General features: G+C 52.9%; 1 protein-coding gene across 2 annotated transcripts in view; it reads right to left on the bottom strand.

Moving 5' to 3' along the window:
- Nucleotides 1-24409, bottom strand: part of SHANK3 (SH3 and multiple ankyrin repeat domains 3) — a 330415-nt gene that overhangs the window by 234820 nt on the left and 71186 nt on the right. For both annotated transcript variants that reach the window (XM_086743634.1, XM_086743643.1), the window contains exons 6-10: nt 21042-21150; nt 5848-5999; nt 5385-5552; nt 4168-4284; nt 2805-2882 (exon numbers count right to left, since the gene is read on the bottom strand). In XM_086743634.1, coding sequence (XP_086599760.1) covers nt 2805-2882; nt 4168-4284; nt 5385-5552; nt 5848-5999; nt 21042-21150 — 624 coding nt within the window. The remainder of the gene's footprint in view (nt 1-2804; nt 2883-4167; nt 4285-5384; nt 5553-5847; nt 6000-21041; nt 21151-24409) is intronic.

Genomic DNA, 24409 nt, shown 5'->3' with positions numbered 1-24409 from the left:
GAGTCATCTCGGGCCACTGACACCAAGCTATCCGATTAACAGCAGCAATCAAATTAACTGGAGGTACGTGCAGTGAACCGACTGAAGAACCAGGCAGCAGCAGAGGCATTTACGTGAGCTCCCAGCGGCCACAGAACCGCTGGGGCAGCGCGTGCTCAGCTCTCCTCGGCAGCGCTGAAACTCCACCGCAGTGAGGCAGCGCCCCATTACCACGGCCACGCGCAGACGATACCTGAGAGGGCACCAGACTCTGCGGCGGACGGTGACCTCACCACCTGCTGAAGGCTCAAGCGAGCAACCCAAGCGCAGAGTCGGAGAGATGCTCTTTGAAAGCCGGGAACTGAAGCGAGCACATCACACTAATACCAAATTCTGGTTTGGATTTGCCAGTAAACAAACCGATTGGTCTACTGACCACAGCTTTCATTCTCTGGAACAGAAACTTCCAGTTAGTCGCACTGCTTCAAAAAGGAAAAGGCAAACACAGTTTGTCCCTCGTTAAGACCCGCTGGGACTCTGCAGGACACAAGTAACACCAGAGCAGGAGCCACTGGCCTCCCTCCACCGCCTGCCACACCACCCCATGTCCTGCAGGCGCCCAAAGCAATAAGATTGCTCTTTCTCCATCTCTCGATCCCAGAAGTTCAGCTCATGTCAAAAAGGAGGTGGCAGTTTCGCGCAAGAAGCCCTTCCCTGGAAATAAATATTTTCGCATTCAATCGGAGAGCAGCCCGACGGGAACAGCCTCAATCCCCAGAGAGCAGCAGTCTGGGAGGAAGGCAGACCTTGCCACATCAAGCCGTTCCCGACACACCTCCGAGGTGGGAGACAGCACGGAGCAGACAGAGGAAGGGCTGGGCTCAGGGGGGTGCCCAGAGGACAGTGCTGCCCGCCACGGGCTGGGCTCAGGCGCCCTCCAGCATTTGCTGTGCTTCCCCAGGTCACATCAGGCACCCGGAGCGAAGCTGCAGCGGCACTCGTGCTCCTGCGCCAGAGCTGGGCGCTTCATGGAGGGGACAGCGAGCCGCCCCTTCTCTGCAGCCACACTTCGTCACACAAATCATGCTCCCAGCTACAACCAGCACTTAACAGGAGAATCAATTGCATGGCGTAAATCCCAAGCACGTGAGGAAACACCGGGCTGCCTACAAGGATGCCCAGTCTGACCTTCGAGGCCCGTTCTCCTCTCAGCATCCCAGCCACCACGTGGCACAGCTGGCAAGCAACACGGTCTCGGTCTCAATGAAGAAATTACTCTTCAACAAGACTATAAGCTCTGCATTCATTTCCTGAAACACGTGAGTGATTTTAGCTCCTCAGCATACACACAAGTGATTCATCAGCGCTTATCGCCACACGGCCGCCCGATTGCCGCACACACCATGGCAAGCACACACCGAGTTCTGCGCAGTCTTTTCAGGACAGCATGCTCCATTCACATTACAATACACTTCACGTTTACATGAAACACCCTCACGCAGAACAGAGCACCACTGCAGCAGCTTGTGGTAGGGGTTCGGGGAGACCCGCAGCCATTCACCGTGCCTGCCAGCGAGCGGTCAGGTTGGGTCAGAGCGCGTTTCGGCTCCCATGTACACACGCTGGTGCCTTTGCAGTGAAGTTAGTCCCTCAGGACACGTGAGGCTCACCAGACAAACCCACTCAGCACAGCAGGCAACGCTGGCGTAGCACAACCCAGCACAGCCGATCTCCAGCACACGCAGAGCATCTGCCCAGCAACTCCCTGCCCACCTGCCCCGGACGTGCTGCTGCTCCAACGGCGGCCACACACGTGCAGCGAGGGCGATTGCCTCTGTCATAAGGCGTCTTTCTCGCAGGGGCCATGCATGATGTTCGCAGCAATTGTAGGACATCATCGTGGTCACAGTTGAGACTCTGCGGCCTAAAGCCGCTCCAAACAACATCAAAGGAGAAGTGAGAAGCACCACCGCTAAAGGGCTAAGGATGAGCACGCTCACCTGCAGCTACCCGAGCTAGGGTATGAGTAAGACGCTGACAGACACTCTGCTCTCAAGGGACACGCGAAGATCAGGATTAGCTGGACACTGAATCACAACATTTCTGAAAGGGCCTCAGGCAAACAACTGTGCTTCAGTAAGAGCACAGACAGAACGGTTATTCCAAGTTCAAAACCTTTAGAAAAGAAGGGCAAAGCAGATCTTGGATGGGAAGAGACCTCCTGCATCACAAACTACAGTCTGCAGGCAGTTGCTTCCCACGATCTGCAAACTACGGAAGGAGTCACACCGTAAATAACTGGGTTTCCCTTTTCCCATGTTATCATGTTATCCAGCATTTTCACTAGAAAGCTCTTACAGAGTTTTGCTCCTCTTGTGGCTAGAGGTCTTCTAACTTGCAGCTTAAGTTTACTGACAGCCAGTTTAGGTGCATCGATTTCTGTGGCAACACTGTCCTCTGTTTCTAAGGATTCTGCTCCTCCTCTAACATTTACTGCAACATTTCTACAAACAGCAATAACTTCTCCTTTCCACCTCCATCACACATGGCCAGACATGCCAAGCTCTTTCAGCCTCCCACCGTGAGACACCACCTCCACAGCCCTTTCTGCGTGCACCACACATCCCCTTTCCTCCCTCCTGCTCCAGCAATTCAGCCACTGTCAGAACAGACATCTTGACCCAGGGGGTTTGTTCCATTTGGCTTTGTCCCACGTGTGCCCAAGATGCGTTGCAGAGGCTGCCCTGGCCAGGAGAAGCTCTGTGGGAGGGACGGGGCCCGCAGGAGCTCTGCAGGAGGGACGGGGCTGGAGCTCGCTGCCTCACCTGGAATGCTGTCTGGCTGTTGTAGTTGCGAATCTCTTTGCTGGCACCACGGAAGAGGAGGACCCGAGCGCAGCTCTCCTGTGAAAGCAAGCAAGGTGGAAAGGGGAAGAAACCAATTAGCACTGCAGACTGGTGACCACGGAGAAGCAAACCAGTGGTTTCATCGCACTCAGAAAGCCTCCTTTGGCAGAGCAAGGAAGGATGTTCAGTCCCTACGAAGTGGTCACCCCCAACCCCAAGCTGGCCAAGTCCACCCACCTGCACACAGCTCGGGGGCACCAGCACCGGGGCTGTGACCAAGCGTCAGCCCGAGAGCACAGCCACAGGCATGGTGGCCACCACACGCTCCCAGGTATTATCTCCTAAAGCCTTTTGTCATTTCTGTTTCGAATGCTCTGTGCTTCTAAACAACGTTAATTCAACACATTTGTGAGCCCCTGTGCTCCTTAACGGCCAGCAGGCAGGGCACCAGTCCTTGACGTGCAGAATGTACCGAGCACCTCACTAGCCCCAAAATCAGCCTCAGCGCACCACTGCCTATTGCAAAACACAACAGGATTCCATTTTTAAAGCATGGACACCTCAGAAACCGAAAATTCTCTTCATAATTAGAACACATAACACAGTGCATAAAATCTCTAAGAAGAAACAAAACCTACAAGAGAAACCCTTAGATACTGACCTGCGCATCTCAGAAAGAGAAGAGTGGCTGTGCAAGATCAGAGAGGGCTCCTCCACCACCCTCCATTTCTCCTGAACTGAGCCCAGTGACCACACAGCAGACAAAACAGAAACGGAGCCCTGTGCTGTCTGCACAGTCCCCTTCGATATTCAGAGACAAGCAGTAAGAATTTTGGGCCATTTCTGAGGAGAGAAGCCCACCCACACGCCTTCCCCAGAGCAAGGTGGAAGCCACAGAGTGTGCCCAGCAAGCCCCACCTGGGCCAGGTGCTCACTTCTAATTAAATGTGAGCACCTGGGCCTAATTAGCACACTCCACCCAGGCAAGCTGCTCCTCTCAGCCAGTGACGGGGGCTTGCTGTGAAGCAGGAATAGGAACCGAAGGAAAATTACAGAACATGTTAGGCAGTAAATCAGCAAAACCACTTTGGGAATGGGAACAGACTAAACCATAGTCTCCTCTGAGCACCTGCCTCCCAGGAAATCCAAAATCAGGCTGGCGCTACAAACAGAAACAGCCTCATCCCAGGACAGAGCGGATGAAATTCAGAACCCTTCTGGTCTGGGAACAGGAACGGCAATGAGAAGGTGCCCAGCCCAGGGCTGTGCTCTCTCTGCCTCAGGCAGGCTGGAGCCCCAAGGGCACTTCCTTGTTCTCTTGCCCCAGATCACCCAGATGTACCTGGTTATAGAGAGCACAAATATGAAGAGCGGTGTTTCCTGAGGCGTTCTGTGCAGTCATATCAGCTCCGTAGAAGAGAAGGTGCTCCAGGTGCTGAACATGGCCATAGCGACATGCCTGCTCAAAATGCAAAACAGAAAAAAGAAACAGAAAAAGCAAATCAAGAAGCAGCAGGAAGATGGTAAATCCCATTACATCCTCTGCTGAACTCATCCACGCTAGAGAAGTTGAATCAGGCTTGACCTGTACCCTGAAAAGCCCCATTAACAGGCACACACACGTACTGCTGCTCCTTACAGCAATATGCACCTGGATATTTATCGGAGGAATCACCTCCACATCAGCTGCAACTTGGGCATCAGCACCACACCAGCACCAGGGCCTCCTCTAGACTGTAATCTCGGTGTAATTACCCAGAGAAAAGGAGCCCTGAAGCACAAGCAGGCAAAGAGGAGGGCAATGGCCCCATGTCTCCAGGTAACTGGGATGGTATTTTCCTCTCTGTTTGGTCCGTCCTGGGACCAGCAGTCCTCAAAGATCTGCCAAGGCCAGGCAGGACGGAGGCAGGAAGGAGGACAGGCACATCCAGTAAATAAGATCACACACGCACACCTCTTGTTTTTCCATTCTCGTTCATCCTCAGCTGTGCCAGTACACGTCCACCTTGCAGGGCGCCGAGAGCTGGGTGCTCTGGGAGGCCATGGGCCCAAAGACAACCTGCCCTCCCGCCGGTCCAGGCCAAGGGGACTCGGGTAGGGCCAGCACACCCTCCCTTCTCCCAAAGGGTCTCAGGCCTGAAGCACAAAGCCAGCTCAGGTCCCCTAACCCCTAGCTCACATCTTCCCTACACCAAATCCCCTTGTCAACGTGTAAAACAGGGACAGGTACAACTGTGGTATGGCACCAGGATGCCTCAGGCATTGGACCAAGATCCCAAAGCGCTGTCCTAAGAGCCAGTCACAATCCAGGGAGGACCCCAGGCACTGCTGACCGAGGCCAGAACAGAACAGCCGGAGCACTGGCCTGCGATGGAAGCCAGAGCTGGCACACCACGTGCAAGTCCTCCACACAGGAGCCTGGCCCCCTGTGCCGGCCACCCCTGCTGAGCAGTGCCTCCACCGCCGGCCAGGACACCGTGTCCCCGTGGCACCCAAGGGGACGGGACAAGCCCCTCTATCGTCAGCAGGATCCAGACCCCGTCCCGCTGTCCGTCCCACCTGGTGGATCTCCTGCCAGCCGTTCTCGTCCACGCAGCCGAGCCGGGCGTAGTCGTGCAGCAGGAGCTCACAGCAGTAGGGGTCCCCCCCCACCATGGCACTGTGGTACAGCGGCGTCAGCCCCCGGCTGTCCTTGTAGTCCGGGGAGGCACCCAGGTCCAGCAGCGTCTGCAAGAGAAGCACCTGCCTCGCTCTGCAGCTTCAGGCGGCCGCACGGCAGCGAAACCTGCCCCGCAGAGGGCCCGGGGATGCTCCAGCCACAGCAGCAGGCAGTGCTCACCCCATCTGCCCCCAAGACTCATGTTATCGGTGCCACGCTTTTGCGACGGGCTGTGCTCCCCAACAGCACCGTGAGAGACGCTTTGGCCAGGGAGGACACAACCCTGCCAGTGGCCTGGACGTGGCGGGAGGAGGAGCCGGTGCTGGGGTGCAGGGCAGAGGGGAGAGAGAGCCCCCGACTCACCAGCAGCGCCGCATGGTTGCGGCACCGGACGGCCTTGTGAAGAGCTGTCATTCCCTCCCGTGTCCGGAAATCCAGGTGCGCTCCCCCGTTCCGCAGTGCCTTGATCATCTCGGCGCTGAGCTCCAGCTGAGCGGCCGCGGTCAGGGGACACTCTGCAGAGCCCCGGGAGAGAGACGGGTGAGAACTGCAGGCACCCACCCCCTCGACGGGCACCACGGCACCACCGCCTCTCGCTTGGGCGCATCTCCTGCGCGGGCTTCAGCAACACAAGGTGCTCCCCGCTCCCCCTGAGGTCACGGCCCCAAACCCCACGTCTGCTCCCAGCCCCACTCAGACGCTGCCAGTTTTCCCAAACTCGGTGCACGCAGCGGGTCCGAGCGGGCCAGAGCCTGCCCCTCGGTTTATTTCGGGTGTGGATGAGAGCCCCGCAGAGGAGAGGGGGAGAGAAAGCGCTGGCAGTTTAACGAGTGGCAGAAATGCTGTTGCTGGCTCTGTGCTGGAGGAAAGCACACGTCTGGACACATCATTTACACAAAGGGGAGAAGAAGGGAAGGCAAACCAGCATCCTCATCTGGTTTCTCCCTGCAGCAAGGCATGGCGAAGGGGTGGCTGTTCCAGGGGATGCACAGCTGTGCACCCCAGCACCACCACCACCACCGACCTGTCCTGAGCCCCTTCGCACACGGCCGTCCCGTAGCCAGGCCTCACCGCGTCGACGGCAGCAGCATCGAGCTCCAAACGCGAAATGCTCATCCCAAACGGGAGGAACGGCCCCGCACCTGCGTGACCCCTGCCTCGCCTCTGACCAGCCTGGCTCATCACGCAGGGAGCCTGCACAAACCCCAGCTGGCGCAGTCCCCGTCTGACCAGGAACCCGTCCCGACCCGCAGCACGGCCCAGCACGTTAGGACTTGCTCCGTTAGGGATACAACGCGAGCAGGCAACAGAAGAACCGTGGGAATCTCCTTCAACGGTCCTCCCTCACCACGCGCACCCGCGCTGGCCCCCAGCCACCCTCCGCCTTTGCTCAGCAGTGGGAGCAGGAGCCCCACGCACAGCCGCTGCTCTCCGAAAGGCAGGACCGTGCCTCTGCGCTGGGCGGGCAAAGCCCCTCCGACAGGAGCTGCCGCATCCTCCCCTCGAGGAGCGGGGCCCAGCGTCCATCGCGGGCCAGACACTGCCGTGACATGCGTGCGAGCTGGGAGTGCAGCTCGCCCACCTGCGCCGCAGGACCCCACCGTGGTCCTTGCACGGATGCGCGGGAAGGACCCCTCCTCGGCGGGGCCGCGGCACTGACACAGGACGGGGGCTGCTGTCCTACCCTGACAGCGTCAGGGAGAGCTGAGCCAAAACAGGACCGCGCCCACCTATCCATGCGCTGATGCGACAGCACAAAGAAGAAGAAAAATGTTCTTTGATACAAAATGAGTGAAGCCTCCTTAAGAGATAGAACGTTTTTCTGAACATTTTGATCTTATTGAAATCAATTTGTTTTCTCTGAGTGCAATATTACCAAAAAATAAAGGTACACCTTTTTTCTCAAACAAATCTTTCCACCCAAATCCCTTGTACCACCTACGGAGCAATGTGCACACTGCCTGAAATAAGATGCCGCCAGCTAGAAATAGTTGTGTATTTTTTAGAAAGGTACCTAATTTGCACGTAAATTAAAACACCTTGATTTAGTAGAAATAACTATTTAAATAAGAACAATAAAATGTTTTGAGATACACATAAAAAGCACACAAATGTCAATTTTAGAGCACTGCTGTTAGCCAAATTTCTAAATGAGACAGGTAGAGGCCAGACAAGGTTCTGTGGCTTTGTTCGATCTCTCTGGGCTTTGTTGGTGCAAGACACCAACACAAAAAACGAGGATTACTGAAGACTGTTGTCGAGAGGATTAAAGATGGGTTCACCAGTAAGAGGAATCACCAGTAAACAAGGAGGTTACAGCCGGGTCTCCTAAGGACCTGTCCTCAGCTCCAAACTGCCCATCATTTTAACGACAATCTGGAAGAAAGCCGCAAGCCACCTCTAAGAACTCTCTCACACGCACACGCTGTTGTTACGCACGGCAAAGTCACTGCACAGTGAACGACACGGCCCATGCGCTCACTGCCCAGTGCCAAGACTTCGCAGGGGCCAGGTGCAACGCCTCCTCGCTAGACAGCAAGGGGGGCCGTTTAAGCACGAAGGTAACTATGGTTGTAACAGCATACGTGTTACACAGGAACGCAACGGCCCCCACACGACTAGCAACGTCACCCGAGTATTTCCTCAGCCCAGCAATGGCTGTGAAGATCGGGGTTTGGGGGAGGGTCCCTGGTAAGGGCCTGCGTCCCTTCTCACCGTGTGCAGTCACTGGGAGAGCGCAGCGCCAGCCACAGCACAAGAACTGGTGGAAAACGCCACCGTTCGTCACGACTGACGGACGAATGGGTGCACTGCTGCCGTGGTGGCGGGAGAGGCTTGCGGAAGACCTTGCTGGAGCCTGCAGAGATGCTGCTGTGGTTTCTGTGGGTCAGAAGAGCTGGGCGGCTGCGGTGGAAACACAGCCCGCTGCTCTTCCACCACAGCGGGATGGAGATGGGGTCTCAATTCACACACCCACCACACACCAAGGGAGATGAAGAGCAGGTGACCGCGGGCGAGCTCCTGGGGCAGGAGAGCCTTCCTCCTCCACTCCACTAACACCAAAACCAGCCGCTGCGCAGCCCCCCAGCCCCCGCCCCAGCTCCTCAGCCAGGGCCAGCCACGGGCATGGGGATGCTGGGCAGGAGAGACTGGGGAAGTCAGGGTCTTTCACGGACCACCACTTATCTTCCGTGCCAAACACCATTGCTCGAGCTTCTGTCGTTACCACGAATTTCAGTTACTGCTTTTTCACCTTAACTTCTTAAAATCTCTTCCTTATTTACGGTTGTTTTTAACGCTTTTGAGAGCACATACTTGGCCCTTGCAGCGTGATAAGACCTCGGACTGCTACAGACCTCGGGCTGTGCGTACGAACAGAACCATCCTCACTGGGATGCACGTGCAGGTAAATTACGAGTCTTTTTTCAATATCTCAGTTGGAATGAGACAAACTTTTCAGAGAGGCAAAAGACCCAGAAAACAAGGCTTCAAATCTCCCTGCAGTCTCAGTTACTAATATGCCAAACTCAATTGAAAAATCTATCACGCTATCTCGAATCCCAAAGACTACGAAAGGTCCAAGTGGGGCACTTCCAGACGCGCCAAGCGAGCCGCAGCTAGCAATTTGTTCACTAAATCTGACCTAATCACTATCTCATCTAGGATTGTAGTGACTACACTCTGTTAACTCTTGCAAACGTGCGTATCCAAATATATGCTTAAAGTAATCAACTAACAAGTGCACACGAACCGCAGCAGAAAACAAGAACCAGCGAGACAACGCGTTGCACGATGCGCAGCGCGAGATGATTAATGGGCATGAGAAGGAGCTGCGGGTTGGACCCTGCCTGCGGGCAGCCGCGTTCCGCAGCGGGTGTTTGACACCCGTGCTCCCTCCGACGCCCGCCGAACCACTCGCACAGGAAGAGCTCGCACGGCAAAGCCAGCGCCCACTCCTGTGCACCTGATCCTCGACGAGTGAGATTCAATTCCGCAGCCAAAATCCGCAACAGCAAACCGGGGCCAGCAGGCGAGAGCTGTGCTTGGGAAAGGCAAGATGGGCCAGCAGCCCAAAAGCTGCTGGTGGGACAATTCCTTTCATCTGTGGGCTGCAGGGAAGCAGAGGCAGGACTGGCACAACATCTCAGGGGTCTCCTTGTGCAAAGGCACCCTTGTGACCCAGCGGCCCGACTGGCGAGAGCTGTGTAGGAGCAGGGCGCTGCTGGGGCCGGACGCTGTGAGATATTCGGGCTGGAGCACGAAGCAGGTCTGGGTCCAGGGAAGCTCCAGACTCCGTTTCTGCTCCACTGAAAGGAGTGTTTTCTCTATGTTTTTGTCTAGTAACTACGTCTTCTCTTCCTTCTGCTAAAAGAAGCTTAGGACAAAAAGCTTTGCTAATGTTTTAATTGCAAACAAGGTATTCTGGTGACCCTCGGGCTGGCCACTGCTGTCACAGCAACGAATCCAAACAAGGCTGCGTTGTGGAACAAAACATCTGAGCTCCCGCACGCAGAACCAGACCGAGGTCCCCCGTTCCAGCCAGCTACAGCCGTCTCCACTCTGGACCAGGTGTTATCCACGCATGCCCCAGAAGCCGGCAGCAAAGAGACAACTTGAGAGGATAGCCACTGCGTCCCACCATCTGGACAGACGCTCCTCCGCAGCCTCCCAGGAGAAACCAACTGCGGGGGCTCCTCGCAGTCAGGAGGTGTCACGAGAACCGGAGTTCACGTGGCGAGGGAAGGTGAGAAACCCCAGAGTGCTCCAGCAGAGCGGGAACAGCCTCTCCACTCTGATACCAGAATTTTAAAAAAATCTATGTTACTACAGGAGTTAATCTATCAATTAGGAAAATGAAGGATCTCTGTTTTATGACAACAGGCTTGATATGAAAGTTTCCATGCAAGCTGCTGGAGAGGAGGGTGACTGTCTACAGTGTCCTCCACAGACCCACAGCACACCGTAACAGAACGTGTCTGCCTGTGACAAACAGCACCTACAAGCAGAATCTCGTGGTCGTGTTTCTCAGCTGTGGGTGAGAACATCACATGATGACACTTCATCTCCAGTTTCAGCTGAATGCAAACACTTCATTTTTCATTAATCCCCAGTCGCACACTCGTTTCAAAGAGATGCCACCAGTTTGCTAAAGAAAGGTTTAAAGCGACTAGATTAACAGATTTCAAACCGAGAAGGACGGTAACTTTATAAACCACAAGCCACTGGAGTTTCCCGCAGTGTCTCCCCATCTAACCACAACTGCTGGCTGTAACTTTCAGCTACGAAAACTGAAAGCCACAGAAAATACACCACCTGCGAGGGTGAGGTACTCGTGCTGCCGCCCAAGTCACGGTGCGTGTGCGTCCCAAACGCACGCCGCCACGGCCAGCCTGGACACACCCAGCCAAAGCGGGAGAGGAGCCGGCGGCCCGGGCCTTGGGCAGGGGCTTTTTCCCCAACAGCGAGCAGAAAGCTGGGAAAGAACCGTCAGGCACAGCGAGTATCTCTCCCCATTACTTCCTCCTGCTGCTATTTGTCCTCACATCGTACCGGGGCCACGGTCCACGCCGCTGCACGCAGCCAAGAACACTGCTTTGTAAATGCGATGCCTTCCTCCCATCCTCCCACTGTTCCCCAGTTGCCACCCCACGTTAAACGTTGAGGCATGCCTTTCTCTTTTCCACGTGCTGCATTATCCCTCAGGCTTGGGGCCAATTTTAGAATAACGGTAACTTCCCAAGTACGTTTGCTATACCCGTAAAACGCACCTACAGGAACCAACTGTGAAATTTTCCTTTTAATCTCTTTCAAAGGCCGTTAATCTTTCCTAGGATATCTTCCCAGCAACCCTGCAGCCCCAAAACGTGAACGGTGGCAAACTGGGCTGCAACGGTTTAAGACGTGGCCGTTCTCTGCCCCGCACTGGCAGCAGAGGCAGGGGAAGGGGAGCACACGCTGTGCTTCAGCTGCCGCAGCTCAAAACCGCTCCCAAAAGCAGCTTAACCGAAGATCCCAGGCTTTGCGCTGACGAAGCCGGGGCGAGGCTGTGCCTTCCCGCTGGCTCTGCTGGGAGCGTGGCACCACAAAGCACAGGACATTTCACTGCAGCCAGTGTTATTTGAAGTCCATTAACTGGATTTAACTCTGCAGAAGAACATTCCTCCAAGCGGGGATGTCCAGCTCGCCTTGGGGAGCTCCCCACACACAAGGCAACTGCTCCGTTCAGAAGAATTCGGCACAGGACAAGCAACGCCCGCACAGACGAGGCACGAGGGGACCCCAGCGTGACTGGGTTGCAGACCCGCCGTGTCTCCAGAAAATCTAGCACTGGCGTTAGAAAAACAGACAGGCCGTGCGAACAGCAGGAGGGAAGCATTTCCCTCCTAACGGGGACAGCTTGGGTGACGGTCACGGACCACGGCTGCTGCGCGTCCTGGGAAGAGAAAGAACAGCACGCGCTGGAAAGAGTAAGCGCAGGTCCAGAGGAACCGGGCAAATGTGCATCATCCTGCCCATCTACAACGCAGACATATCCCCTTTCTGAATCCCTAGAATTTAAACCTTGGACAGGGTTCTCCGACTCCTTTCCTGTAAAAGAAACAGTTCCTGAGCAAGGGGAGAACTCTGCTTTCTTGAAAACCCCGGAGGCTGCAGATAAGACAATTAATTTCCCTGTGTTGAATACCCACAAATAATTTCTGCAGGGGTATTTTTTCCCTAGGTCAAGAGGAGAAGAAAAGCTTAGAGAAACTGAGAAGAGGATGGATCATTTTTATAAGGGATCTTTACTGCAAAGTCCTGGAGACAGTAATTCTGCACCTGCTGCCCCAGAAATCGGCAGAGCCATTACAAACTACTCTGAACCGGGATGCGGGAACGTTGGTGTTGCACAGGAGTGGATGAAGAAGAAAGCTTTAGCTGCTGAAGGGCCGAATTTCTAAAACCTCAAGGGTTTGGGTTCTCCCCCTCTATTTTTGTAGGAAGAAGGAGAATAAATGGTGTTTGTAATTATCCAAGCTGCTGAAGACCTGGCCACACAGGCAGGAGCCTTCGGTGTCAGGGCCTATTTGCAGCATCCCTGCTAGACGCACCCCTGGGGACGCGGCGGATAAAAGAGCATTGCTAATAGCGATGCTGCTCTGCTTAAAAGGAGTGTAGATCTACTACAGTGATTTTGTAAAGGATGGCTGAGAAATTAAGAACAGCACTTATGCACTGCAGCTTTTTCTGTCTTTGCTAAATGCCAAGTACTGGAAATACCATCATTTATTTATTCCTTCTCTTGAAACCTTAGTTGGACATCTGCCCATGCTCCCACCACTCTACTGATAAACCTGAAAGCTCCGGGTTAGATATTCAGTACAGAAGTATTCCCAACCAAGGACAGATTAAGGTTTTCAAAGTATCTAGAAGAGCGGAGGCGTGACGCGGCAGGAAAGCGGCCCTTTCTCCCTCCACGCACAGCATCCCGGCAGGTTCTTAACAGGGCCACAGAGCAGTAGGCAAGAAAACTCTATGGCCTTTTGGAAAGAGAATGTGTCCTCCCGGTGTTCGTATCCTCTCTTGTGTCAGGTTTTCCCACATCCCCACACCCGAGAGTCCCAGCTGTTGGCCAGGTGGCCATCTCTCAGAGAAGATGGAGAGGAGCACTGTTTCAGAAGGACCTGGGTCGAGGACACTCAAAAAAGTCCCTGAAAATCTGAAGAAGGCCAAAGCGGAAAAACCAAAACCACAAGATCTAGAAGATTTGGGGGTCCTGGAGATGGTGCCATAAGGGATGGCTCCTGAACAGAGAACATCTGTGGAAGTTTGTGGCATTATTGCCTTTAGAAATTGGAGAGGCAGAGAAGGATTTATTACTGGTAGCTGTCTCTGGCCACTACGCTCAAATATCGCTACGGGCTAAAGGGATCGCTCCACACAAATGGAGCAAGAGCACTGTTAGTTCAGCGTTTAACATTGGCCACATCGTCACCTACCTGGCCCTCAGGGAGGCAGAAAAACCCCTCGCACCACAGGCTTCAGGGGCAGACAGCCCCCTCGCGCTCTGCCAAGTCCCCCCAGCCCCACGGGGACTTTACGAGCAATTCCGCCTCTGCGTGCCAGGCAGCACAGCCTGCACCTCCATCCCTGCACGTCTCCTGGCACACTTCTGCTGAACACAGTGGGGAAAGGACGGTTTCCACGACTGCCGGCTGGCCAGGAGGCAGGGACGTCGAGCAGCAAATCTCACCCCCGTTGCACTGGCGCTCGGTGCTGTCCCCTCCACGCACGGAGCGCTCAGCAGCCTGCTCCGCAACAGCTCCCGCTTCCCAGAGCGGGGAAAAAACCCACATTCACAGCATCGCTCCTCATCTCGGAGACCAGGTCACACACTGCTGGCCTCCGCGCCATGGGACTATGCTGTGGGAAGCCTGGCCACATCTGCAGGTCCCCCAGGCTGGAGGGAACATGGGGTCCCAAGGGGTAAGTCCCAGGCACCTGTAGATTCACGGATGGGTTTGGGGGCAATAACCACACCAAAGGCTTCTGTGCTCCCGCAGGAAGGCTTCTCCGCAGCCCACAAGTACGCTTTAAGAGCAAACGTCATGAAAAAGGCAGTCGGGTTCTGCCCAGAACTGCAGGGACAGAAACCCGTTCTTGAACTTGCTCAGCCTTGGCACAGGTTTTGAGCAGGTCCCGGTGTCCTTCTCAGTCTGGGCAAGCCAACAGCCTCTGCCTTTGCTTAACCCCAGGGACTGCACACGCACACTTTAGCAGACCTCCTGCACTGCAGACTGAGACTTGGTTAAGCCCCTGGAATATCAAACTGCAAGACAAAATATTCTTCCACCCATCGCCCTTGGCCTAGCTAACATAAAGACAGAGCAGGAAGGACTCAGAACAATTACATTTTTACTTTACCGTTCACCAAAATAAAACGCTATCCTGCACATAGGCACGTTTATCTTCTCCCAGGACAAGACAGCACGAAAAAGGATCACAACAGACGTGCATCAATCATCATGCGCAACACGCTCCCATAAAGGGCAGTATGAAAACTTGTAGCGGAAAACAAATAATCTGAGAAAAATCATCTGCTTGCTCTCTGCCCAGTACCCCAGGGTTCAGATAAAAATGCACTGGGCTCCTAACAACAGCAAAAAACCATTGACAGGAGCCGGGAGAGGCCTCCCGTTAGAGGGGTCAGACTAGAGAGACGCAGTGGTTGTACACCGCGTAGAGCTGTTGGGTTTTAACAGAGCGCACGCCGCTAACCTCCCGTAACGATCAGCATCGCAAACCGGGCATCCCCGACGATACAAAGACCTCCATCAGGAGGCACAGAGGCAAGTGTCCTCTGTCACCCTGCTTTTCCACTCAGGTTTGCACACAGAACTCTGACCTGAGGCTCCATCCGTATCTGCTGCCGTGGTACAGATGTTTCCTTTAAAAAAGAAAAAAGCTAATCTAAACAGCCCCAAGATATTTATTTGGATAAAGGAGCTATTTGTTACGCCTGTTCCAAACCAACTCTAAGATATTCATATTAAAATAAGTAAACAGCTTTGCGCAGCCTTTAAAATTCATACCATAAATTCCATCCGTGCAGTTTTACACGGCTTGTTAAAATATCCTCTTCCAACTGCAACTGTGCCTCCCCAGCCTCCCTCTGCTGTTGGGCACTACCCTACGCTTTGGGGGCCTCCAGCCCGGCCTGCGAGCTCAGCTCTTCACAGGAGTCTCACCTAACATTTTCCAGTAAAAACAAGCCACATTTTTTCCCCAAAACTTGGGTTAATTGCATAATTAGGTACTTGAGATAACTAATTAATCTTCATGCAGAGGAACAGAAGGGAGGCAGCTTGGAACCAGAGCTCCATGATGAACTTTTCCTTGGTGGGAATTGCTACGTGCCTTCTCCGCGTGAGCTCCACCGCATCAGAAAGGCACGCCAGCCACAGACAATGCCTCCACGCTCGGTGTCTCGCCTGTACGTCCAAAGAAGCCCTACAGCTGATGAAACAACAAACAGAGCTAGAGATGACCACATTCGAGCAGGGCCCCTGCGCTTTGATGAGCCTATCTGGAAGAGTCCTTGTTTAAGGCGTCCGAGGTCCCACACTCAGTATCAGCACGGCCACTTGCATGATTTCCCCCAAGCACCGCTGAAGTGGCAAGCAACGACAACAGTGACGCCCACCAAGCTGCGGATCCATGAAGGGGCCGCAGAAGGGAGGAGGGAGTTTGGGATGATTTTCTTTCCTAGCCTAACTCTCTATTAGTTACTATTATTATGGCCAGAACTGAAATAATTAAAGAATGAAAAAAGCAAAAGTCTCTTACTTTCTATTATTTCTATTTGCTTTCAGTAAGACCGTCAGCTCATATTTATACAAAGACTCATGAGAGGCCCAGGTCATGAGAAGCACCCCCCAGACAGACTGTTCTGAGAACAAGAGAGCGGGCTGTCTTCCTCAAGCCGAGCCCAGCGGGATGGGGTTCAGCCTGTACAGGTGAGTGTGGGTACCTGAGCTCCCACCACAGTTAACGGAGACGCGATGGACAACTCCGTGCAGCACAGCTGAGCTCGCCTGCAGCAGCCCGCTGGATGAGCCTGTGAAACTAAAGGGCAGAAATCTGCTAGTGATGGGGCACAAGGACACGGAAGGAAAGCCGGAGGTCAGAAAAGTCCACGTGCTCACACCAGAGATCCCTTCAGTTCTACAAGCAAGAGAAGGCATCAAGCAAAAAACGCTGGAAGCAACTCACCAGCCCCATGATGGGAGCAAAACCGAGAACGCTGGGTTTGGGGAACACCATCCCATTCTGGAGAATTCACCACGCTTCACCGAGAGGTGAGGTAATGATCTGGGCTGAGAAATAGGCAGAGCAATTAGGAAGACGTTAAACTAAGAACACAAGCGAAATGATTGCAAAGAGGGAAGCGCAGAACAAATGCACCCTGTCAGAAGTAATTAAACCCATTTGACAAAGACTGTGAGGAAGATTTTTTTTTCCTTCCTCTTTGCTCATTGCAAAATGCTAGGAGGGTGGATAACAAGAAAAAGGACGTGGACTCCTTTTACTGGTAATTACACCATTTTAGAATATTAAAGATGCCTGCTTGTTACGAGAATGAAAAAGTACTGAGTGGGCAAGGAGGCCTAGAGAAAGAGTTCATACTAGAATCCCATCATCTATCGTGTGGTCATTATTATTTAGAACAGGGCCTCAAATGCACGTGGATCAGCATTGGACGTAATAAGTTAAACGGTTCTTCATAAGATTTTGTTGTAGATCACTAAAAAACCAACCAAACAAAAAAAGCATTAACTTCTGGTTTTCTCCAAGTTGTATAAATTAACATTTCACTATGAGGACAACTTCAACGTGAAGGAAAATGCTGGATGTCCCGTCCAACAAGCAATAAAATATCATTTCACTTGCTGAAAGAGAGAAAACTGATCACTTTTCTACAGCTACGGCTTCACTCCAACATAAGGGAACGCTACTTTGGATGGCAATGCAAGGAATAAAATCCCGCCAAAGCCTTGACTGCTGTCCAGTCAGCTGGGGAAGATGTGGAAGAAGAAAACCCCAGCTAGCCAGGTGAGTATTTGATGCTCCCTAAGGGAATCCACCAAGGGAAATCAGATCAGGAAATCGACCAGAGGAAATGTGGGAGGTTTAAAATTGAAAAGTAAAAGGCGACTGGGAATTTTTGAACAACGATTTCGGTGTGACACAGAACTACATCCCTAGAAATCAAAGAGAACCACTGCCACGTGGCCCTCCCAGGTCAGCAGCAAAGCGACAGCAGCCGTTACAAACGGGGACAACTCGAACCGGACAGGACGAAATAGAAAGTGGTCAATACGAACTGAAAACTGGAACATGAAGAATAACGACAACAACAAATGACACAGGAGTGAACAAATCCACATCTGACCTGGCAAAGGGTCAGAGAGGGGTTTTGCTGCTGCTGTTTAAATTTGGTCGTATGGAAACGACCTCCCGGCCCGGTGTGAGCCAGCCAGTCACCAGGCAGACAGTGTATAATTGCTAACGAATACAGATAGCAAAATGACCAATCGTTTATTTTTTATTTTGCAGCTGTGGAAATACATTATTTTCCTCTCCATTACAAAATGAGGGGTTTTGGCATGAGCTACCTGATATTGACTAAATTGTTTACATCCAGTGAATGTCAGGTATCGTCCTCATCTTCCCCCTGAAGATATTCCTGATCCAAAAGAAGTTAAATTTTAATACATTTTGAAATCCTGGGACACTCAAAATACCAGAAGAAAAGCAGTGCCAGGCCAATGTTCAGAAACAATCCATGAAACGACAAGTCAGAGAAGCATCAGTGATCCTGGGAAAATGCTGGGAACGTTGATCTGGAATTTAATTGGCACAGCACTAAAGAGTACCTGTATTAATATCGCCCAATCAAGCCTGACAGTAAATAGGTCTACTTAGTCAAACATAATTCCTTTCCTTGGAAAACTACAAGTCTGATTGATGCAGAAAGCCGTGTTGATGCAAGACTCACACTCGGCTGAGTCCCACATGACATTAAAAAGGAGTGGTACAAATGTCAGCCAGGCACGTCCCAAACGAACAAAAACCCAGCTGAAGAGCAGCAGTCAGACTGGTCACTGGGGAACATCCCCACCACGCGGGCGCTGAAGAGGCTCTTCAGGGTGTTGGGCTTGACTCTGTTCTAGACCCTTGCCCATTATCCTGAAGTGAGTGCCAATCTCTGGTCAGATTTGTAGATACCACAAAGCCAGAAAGAGCACTAGGAAATCGGGGCTCAGCAGGGACAGAGAACCAGGGACACCAGACACGGAAACCAGGAGGATGCATTTGAGATGGTACAACTCGGGGAGGAGACGTGCTGCACCCTGCGGTCGTGGCGCCGCAAAATGCACCCGCCAGTGGGGCCAAGCTGGACCTCCTCGCATGCGCTGCTGCGGCCGGCGGCCGGGGGGAGCAGCACGCTCCCGCCATGCTCTCCCATTGTCCAGCCCGAGCTGTGTGGGAAGTCAACAGGAGGAAAAACAACCTCCTCAAAACAAACAAAGCTCCCAAGCAAGGAACGGCTTAGCGGTTCCACTTCCTGCAGCCAACACAAGCCAAGTGACCCCTGGTTAAGGCAGGGGCAGGACACAACACAGGAGGAGGAACAGGAAGGGAAAACCTCCTGGCCTCTCCGTCTGGCAGGACATAACGTGGGGTCCCATCCCAGAGATGTGGGGTCACCCCCATCCTCCCAAACACGGCCCTGGGAGGACGGAGAGCAGGGACCCGAAGAGCTGAGCCAGCCCATGACGAGAGGTGCAGGCAGGCAGCGAGCCATCCGGTACCCACGTTCTTAAAAACCTCTTAAAACGGCATAGCGACATACACGCCACAGAAACGACAGGAGAACTGGAGAAAACGCCTGCCAATGAAAGAGTGGAGGAGGTTGGCCTATCTTTAATTAAGGAAAGGAAGATTGAATGTTGACTTGATTGCCATGTATAAATATCTCCATGTGAAGGCACACCAGGTACTAACGTGCTCTTTACGCTAGAAGATAAACTGTAACGACAGCTGGAAGCTGAAGCATACAAATTTAAATGAGACACGAATTTTAAAGAAGGAAAGGCAGATCTGTTCCGTGAATCAAGATTGATGACTTTCTGGAAAACATGTTTAAGCTTTGCTTAGTGAACACACACACACACACACACACACACACACACACACACACAGGGGGGGAAGAGCATCCAGCAAGGTACCGGAGGTCAGGTCAGACGGTACAATAGCTCCATCTGGTCTTAAATTCCAGGAAGCCATGAATATTGAACAGCAGTTTTATGTCATTCTTTGATGTTCACAAACAGGTTGTAAAGCAAGCACTCATGAAGTGCTTTTGCACGAGAATGAGGACTCCATAAGTGAGGTGTCTAAACTCCTTCTGCTCTAGCAGTATTTTTGCATCTCACAGCATCCATTCTGGTTTTGCCCTGGGTTCTGAACCGGATCCAAACTACTATTTGGGTCAGGTGGTTTCGTTTCTTCCCGCTCTATATTTAACAGTCTTTCCAGCACTCAAAGCCTGCTCCTATTAGCCTCTACCCGTCTGTGAAATAACACCAGGGTTCAGACCCCACCAGATACAAACCACTCCCAGCCTCTTCTCAAACAGCACACTGCACTCCGCCATACCACACACCCTGGAAAGCTGGATCAGCTTTAGAAGAGCGGAGGACTGTCTCTGTAAGGGAAGATCCCTCAAAAGGCTTGTAGGGTCCTGGGCAAAAATGACACCACGTGGAGCTGAGCTGTTTGGACATGCTCCAGGGCAGACTGTGATCGCTCTCACGTGCTACCAGCTATTTTTCATACGAGCAGTTGTTCATCAGGACAGCCTGGCAGGTCCAGACCGAGTGGCTACACCAGCAAATTACACAGGATGAACATTCCTGGGCACCGTTCAAACGGTTCTTGCCAGAGTTGGGCTGCACCAGAGTTCGCCTTCCCAGTTCGTGAGCTGGCAGAGGCCGTTCCCAACGGGCAGCTTGGACGCAGCCACACTATCTAAGAGGACACGAGAGGTTAACAGCACGAACGACACCACACTCTGCCACCTGATCTCTGTGCTGACAAATGGTCTGGACACAGTAAATTTCTGAGTACAATGGTAGCCAGTGTTTGAGAAACAACCTGAAAAACCAGCCAACTGAACCAGAAACACAGAAAATTAATCATCAGGTTGGATTCTGCTCATGGGTTGGAAGTGTGCCCATGATTCACACATAGAAGTCCAACTCTATAAGAAATACTAATAAGCTGCATTTCTTTAAAACAGGAACAACAAAAGCAACAACTCCTCTCTCAGAACAAGTCTACAAGACTTCACAGCGGGGGAAACGGGGAGAAGTCCTCCCTCATCACCCCATCAGCAAGGAAAGTGTGCTGGAGTCTGGTTTTCACTTCTCAGAGCCAGGAGCCCGCAGACAACCCACCAGCCAGCACTCCAGCAGCCAGATCTCTCTGGGGTTAATTTTGCTCACATAAATAGGAAAAAAAAAAGAAAAGGAAAAAATAAATCAAGGAAACCAGAGGCCAAGATTTTATTTTCCTGACTCCCAAAATACTTCTTGAACCTTCTGACTGCTTCGTGAAGAGATCCCCGGGCAGCAATTTGCATTTGTCCAGCTTGCCCGTCTCAGAGACAGCCAGGACGAGTCTGTCACAGCCTCACAGCCCCACACTGGAAGGTGCACAGCCCCACAGCTCCTTCATTTTATTCCCTATTCACAGATTCCGTATCCTTTCCACACACGCCATCTCCTCCCAAGAGCCTTCTCTAACTTCACACTCCCAAGACCCAAGCATCCACAAGAAGAGACGCTACTGAGAAATTCAGCGTACATCCCTCTGTCCCAAACCTCACATTTCAGACAAGACATCATTTGCTACACCCCCAACCACTCCCCCAGATTCCCACCCTGTCCCCTGGACACTTTCTCCCCAACCCTGCTCCGTCATCCTCTCCTCTCTGGAGAAGCCAGTCTCACCTCCGGTATCCGGATCATGAAAGTTGGGGTCCAGTCCCTTCTCCAGCAGTCTGCAGACCTTCTCCGCGTTTAGCATCTGCACGTACTCCATGAATTTCTTCAGGTTTGCCTGCAGCCATGACACCCCAGGAAAACACAACACACAGTGTTAACACCCCAGTTGAAGAAAGAAGCCACCAGAGGAATATCCCCATCCAGGAAACCCAAGGCAACCAGCGAGAATAACGCGGCAGCAGCCACCAGAAGCCAGGGCACATATTAATTCCCAGACCCTGTCAGAGGGTTTCCTGCAAATCTCCAGGGAAGCGGTCCTTCCGTCCCTCTCCTCATGACTGGGATTGCTGGATCACCCTATGGAAGACACCAGGGGCGGCCAGCCACCACCCTCTGCCCCCACCGCAAGGACCCCGCTAAGGCACCTTCTGTTCGGTCACACTGTGAGGGCAGGCACACACCTGGCACACGCTTGTCACGCGGTGTCTTGGTCTCAGCAGCTAAACCACAACACACTGACACATCACCAGACGCACAACTTCACGCATTTGTCAACGGCGCAGCATGGCACTGGCTGGGGAAGGGGCTGCGCCAGCCAAGCAGCATCCCAGCGACAGTGCGCCATGCTGTCCGGGTCTCATCCACATCCCACCGCAACGTCGCGGACGCTGTGTTGTGTCGTGTCGCAAACTCATTTTAGGGGCACATCACCCATCCGCCTGCTGACCTTAAAACTCTTTGGAGGAAAGATGAAGCTCCTCAAACACCGACCGCGACTGCGCGGTGCAGCGGGGATGGCTGCCACAGTCTGCGCTGCACCATGCTTTATTCTGGGTGAGATTTCCTGTCTTTGGCCAAGGACGAAATCGTGTTCTCCTGAGGGGACCGAGTGCCCAAAAGATTCTCCTGTAAGCCCGTCTGGCTGTCTGCAGTTGTTGTTGGGTTTTTCCCTTTTTTCTCTTTTGGAACGCTGTACTTGATGAATACACTGCTTTATTAAACGTCTAGACTCCAGAAACTGCAACGCTGCCAGGCAGGCAGGCAACATTTGGACGGACTACGGTGTGAAAACCCCCATCTCACACGTGCTTCCACCCAGATTTTCAGACCTTTGACTGCAGGCTGGCTGGGTTTTCTTGAGTCGATTTTATGATCAAACCTTGCGGTAGCCAGCTTTAGGAAAGACACTCTGGAAAGTGTCTGACACAGCAGAAATACTGTGCAATTACCTGGGGGACGCCTTTGGGAAGAGCTCTAACCACGCGGTCAAGCTGCAGCTCACGGTCAGGGAACCGCTCCAGCTCCCGTGAACGGCCACTCAGCTGTCTGAACGCCACTGAGCAAAGCAGATCTTCCACCCAGCAAAAAAAACTGAGGTTTCCACATTTTCCCTAATTTGAGACAGAAAAATTATATCTTTCATGAAGCAAAACAAATTCCAAAGTGCTTCACTTCAAATTTCGTTTTGAAGATTTCCAGTTGGAAAATAGAAAAAAAAAAATTCTGAAAATACCAAACAGGATGCAGAAACATGTCCACTCCTTTTCAAAGGTTTCCTAAACAAAATTTCATCACATTATTTTGCATAATATTTTGATTTTGTCAAAATTTCATTTTCTAGGGGGAAAACTTAATACTTTCAAAACCAATTCTACAGAGGAGCTTGCAAGTCTCAAAACCTGGGACCCACAAAGTTCACCTGTGCTACTTCTCTGACATGCTGAGGAGACCACGGTAAGGAGTCAGGCAGGAAATATCACCAAGAGGAAACTTTCCAAGGATGAGATGAATTAACGCTGGGCTGCGAACTCAATTTAAACCACATTCAATCTCTGTGTGGTTACTCTGCAGACCAAGCCTAAAACATAGGGCACATTTTTCCTAAAATCAGCATCATGGAGCCACGTCATAAAGAAGCCAGGTCACACATTTCACGTTATATCACCATTTTAATGTCCTACCCCGCCTACGTTACTGCATCTCCGCAGAGCTGAGCGGCTCAGGCCAAACCCTGCGGTAACGCAGCTCCTCTGCGCCCATGCCAGCTCCTAACCTGCTCCCTCGGCTGGCTGCAGCGATACGCGGACGCGTGCAGAGGTGCCAATGCCACGGGAACACACAAGGTCACGCACAAAGCCACAAACACACAGTGCTCCAGGGAAAACGAGCCAGGAAGAGCAGGGATTCACCAGGGACAGCGGATGCCACAGCTGATCCCTTGGCATGGAGCACGGCCCCGTGCCCCCCTCCCCGTCCCGATCACCTCGCCCATCCCTGCGTGCTCCCTCACACCCCTCGAGACCGCACCAGCCCAGGCAGGGCTGCCAGGACAGACCCAACGCAACCGCAGGACAGTGCGTGTTTTACTCAGAGGGTAAAGCAGGGCTGGGTCACCCGCACCGGGAGTGCTGGGAACGGCTAGGCAGCGTTCCCACAGCGCCAACACTCTCACCACGAGCGCGGTGAAAGGGCAGCCGGCATCAGCTGCAGCAGGGCACAAGCACTGCCTTTCGGACGGCAGGGCGTTTCTCCCAGTCCTCGCTGTGTCACGTCTCCTCCAAATCTCCTCTCGCTTCACAATTAACTGACAGTGAAATCCACCTCGCGCTCGGTATCCCTTCAGCTACCCCACAAGTACAGAAGCGCTGACAGAGACTACAGCTGCCCGCCAGCAATAGCACAGACGCGACTTGACAATCCCAGCAACGCCTCTGGGACACCATCCCAAAATGCCTCTTCCCAGCCACCACCTGATGGCACAGATTTAACCCTCTTCCTTCTGCTCCCATTTGTCCCTACGCTTCTTCTCCTCCCCGCAGCCATTGACAGACGACGCTACCTGACCCATGTGCCACGTGTGGCCCCACTAAACCCCCTTGGCCAAGAATGGCACTGCCAGTGCCACCGAGGCACGGGACGAGGAGAGGATCCCCCCACAGCTCAGTGCCAGCAACCTTCCTGGGATCTCCAGGGACAGCGGGGCACTTGTGCGCGCTCCTGCGCAGGCAAACACCGTACCTCTGCACGTGCGGCAGCAGCTCGCGGCAGCTTCACTTTCATCCTGCTGCAGACACGTCCCAGAAACCAACGCCAAGTTGTGCCCCGAGAGTCTGCCCATGACTCTCATTTACAACCCCAGAAACGCATCCCACCCAGACCATCCGCACCCAGCGGTGGCGCGTTTGTTCATCTCTCTACTGTTCTAGGTGCTCAGGAATTTAAAACTTTTTTTTGGCAGTAGGCAGTTGATGCACTATGTCAACTTTTCATGGTACTTTTTATATTTAGAAAGAAACTGAAGAGAAAGTGCAGGAGTAAAAGGAGGATGCGGAGAGGCATCCTCGACGCTGGGATCCACATTCTCGCGTGGTAGA

This window comes from Chlamydotis macqueenii, chromosome 1, assembly GCF_036417535.1.
Source record: "Chlamydotis macqueenii isolate bChlMac1 chromosome 1, bChlMac1.mat, whole genome shotgun sequence".
NCBI lineage: Eukaryota > Metazoa > Chordata > Aves > Otidiformes > Otididae > Chlamydotis > Chlamydotis macqueenii.
The sequence above is the reverse complement of the archived record's forward strand: the minus strand, read 5'-3'. Positions and strand labels throughout refer to the sequence as shown.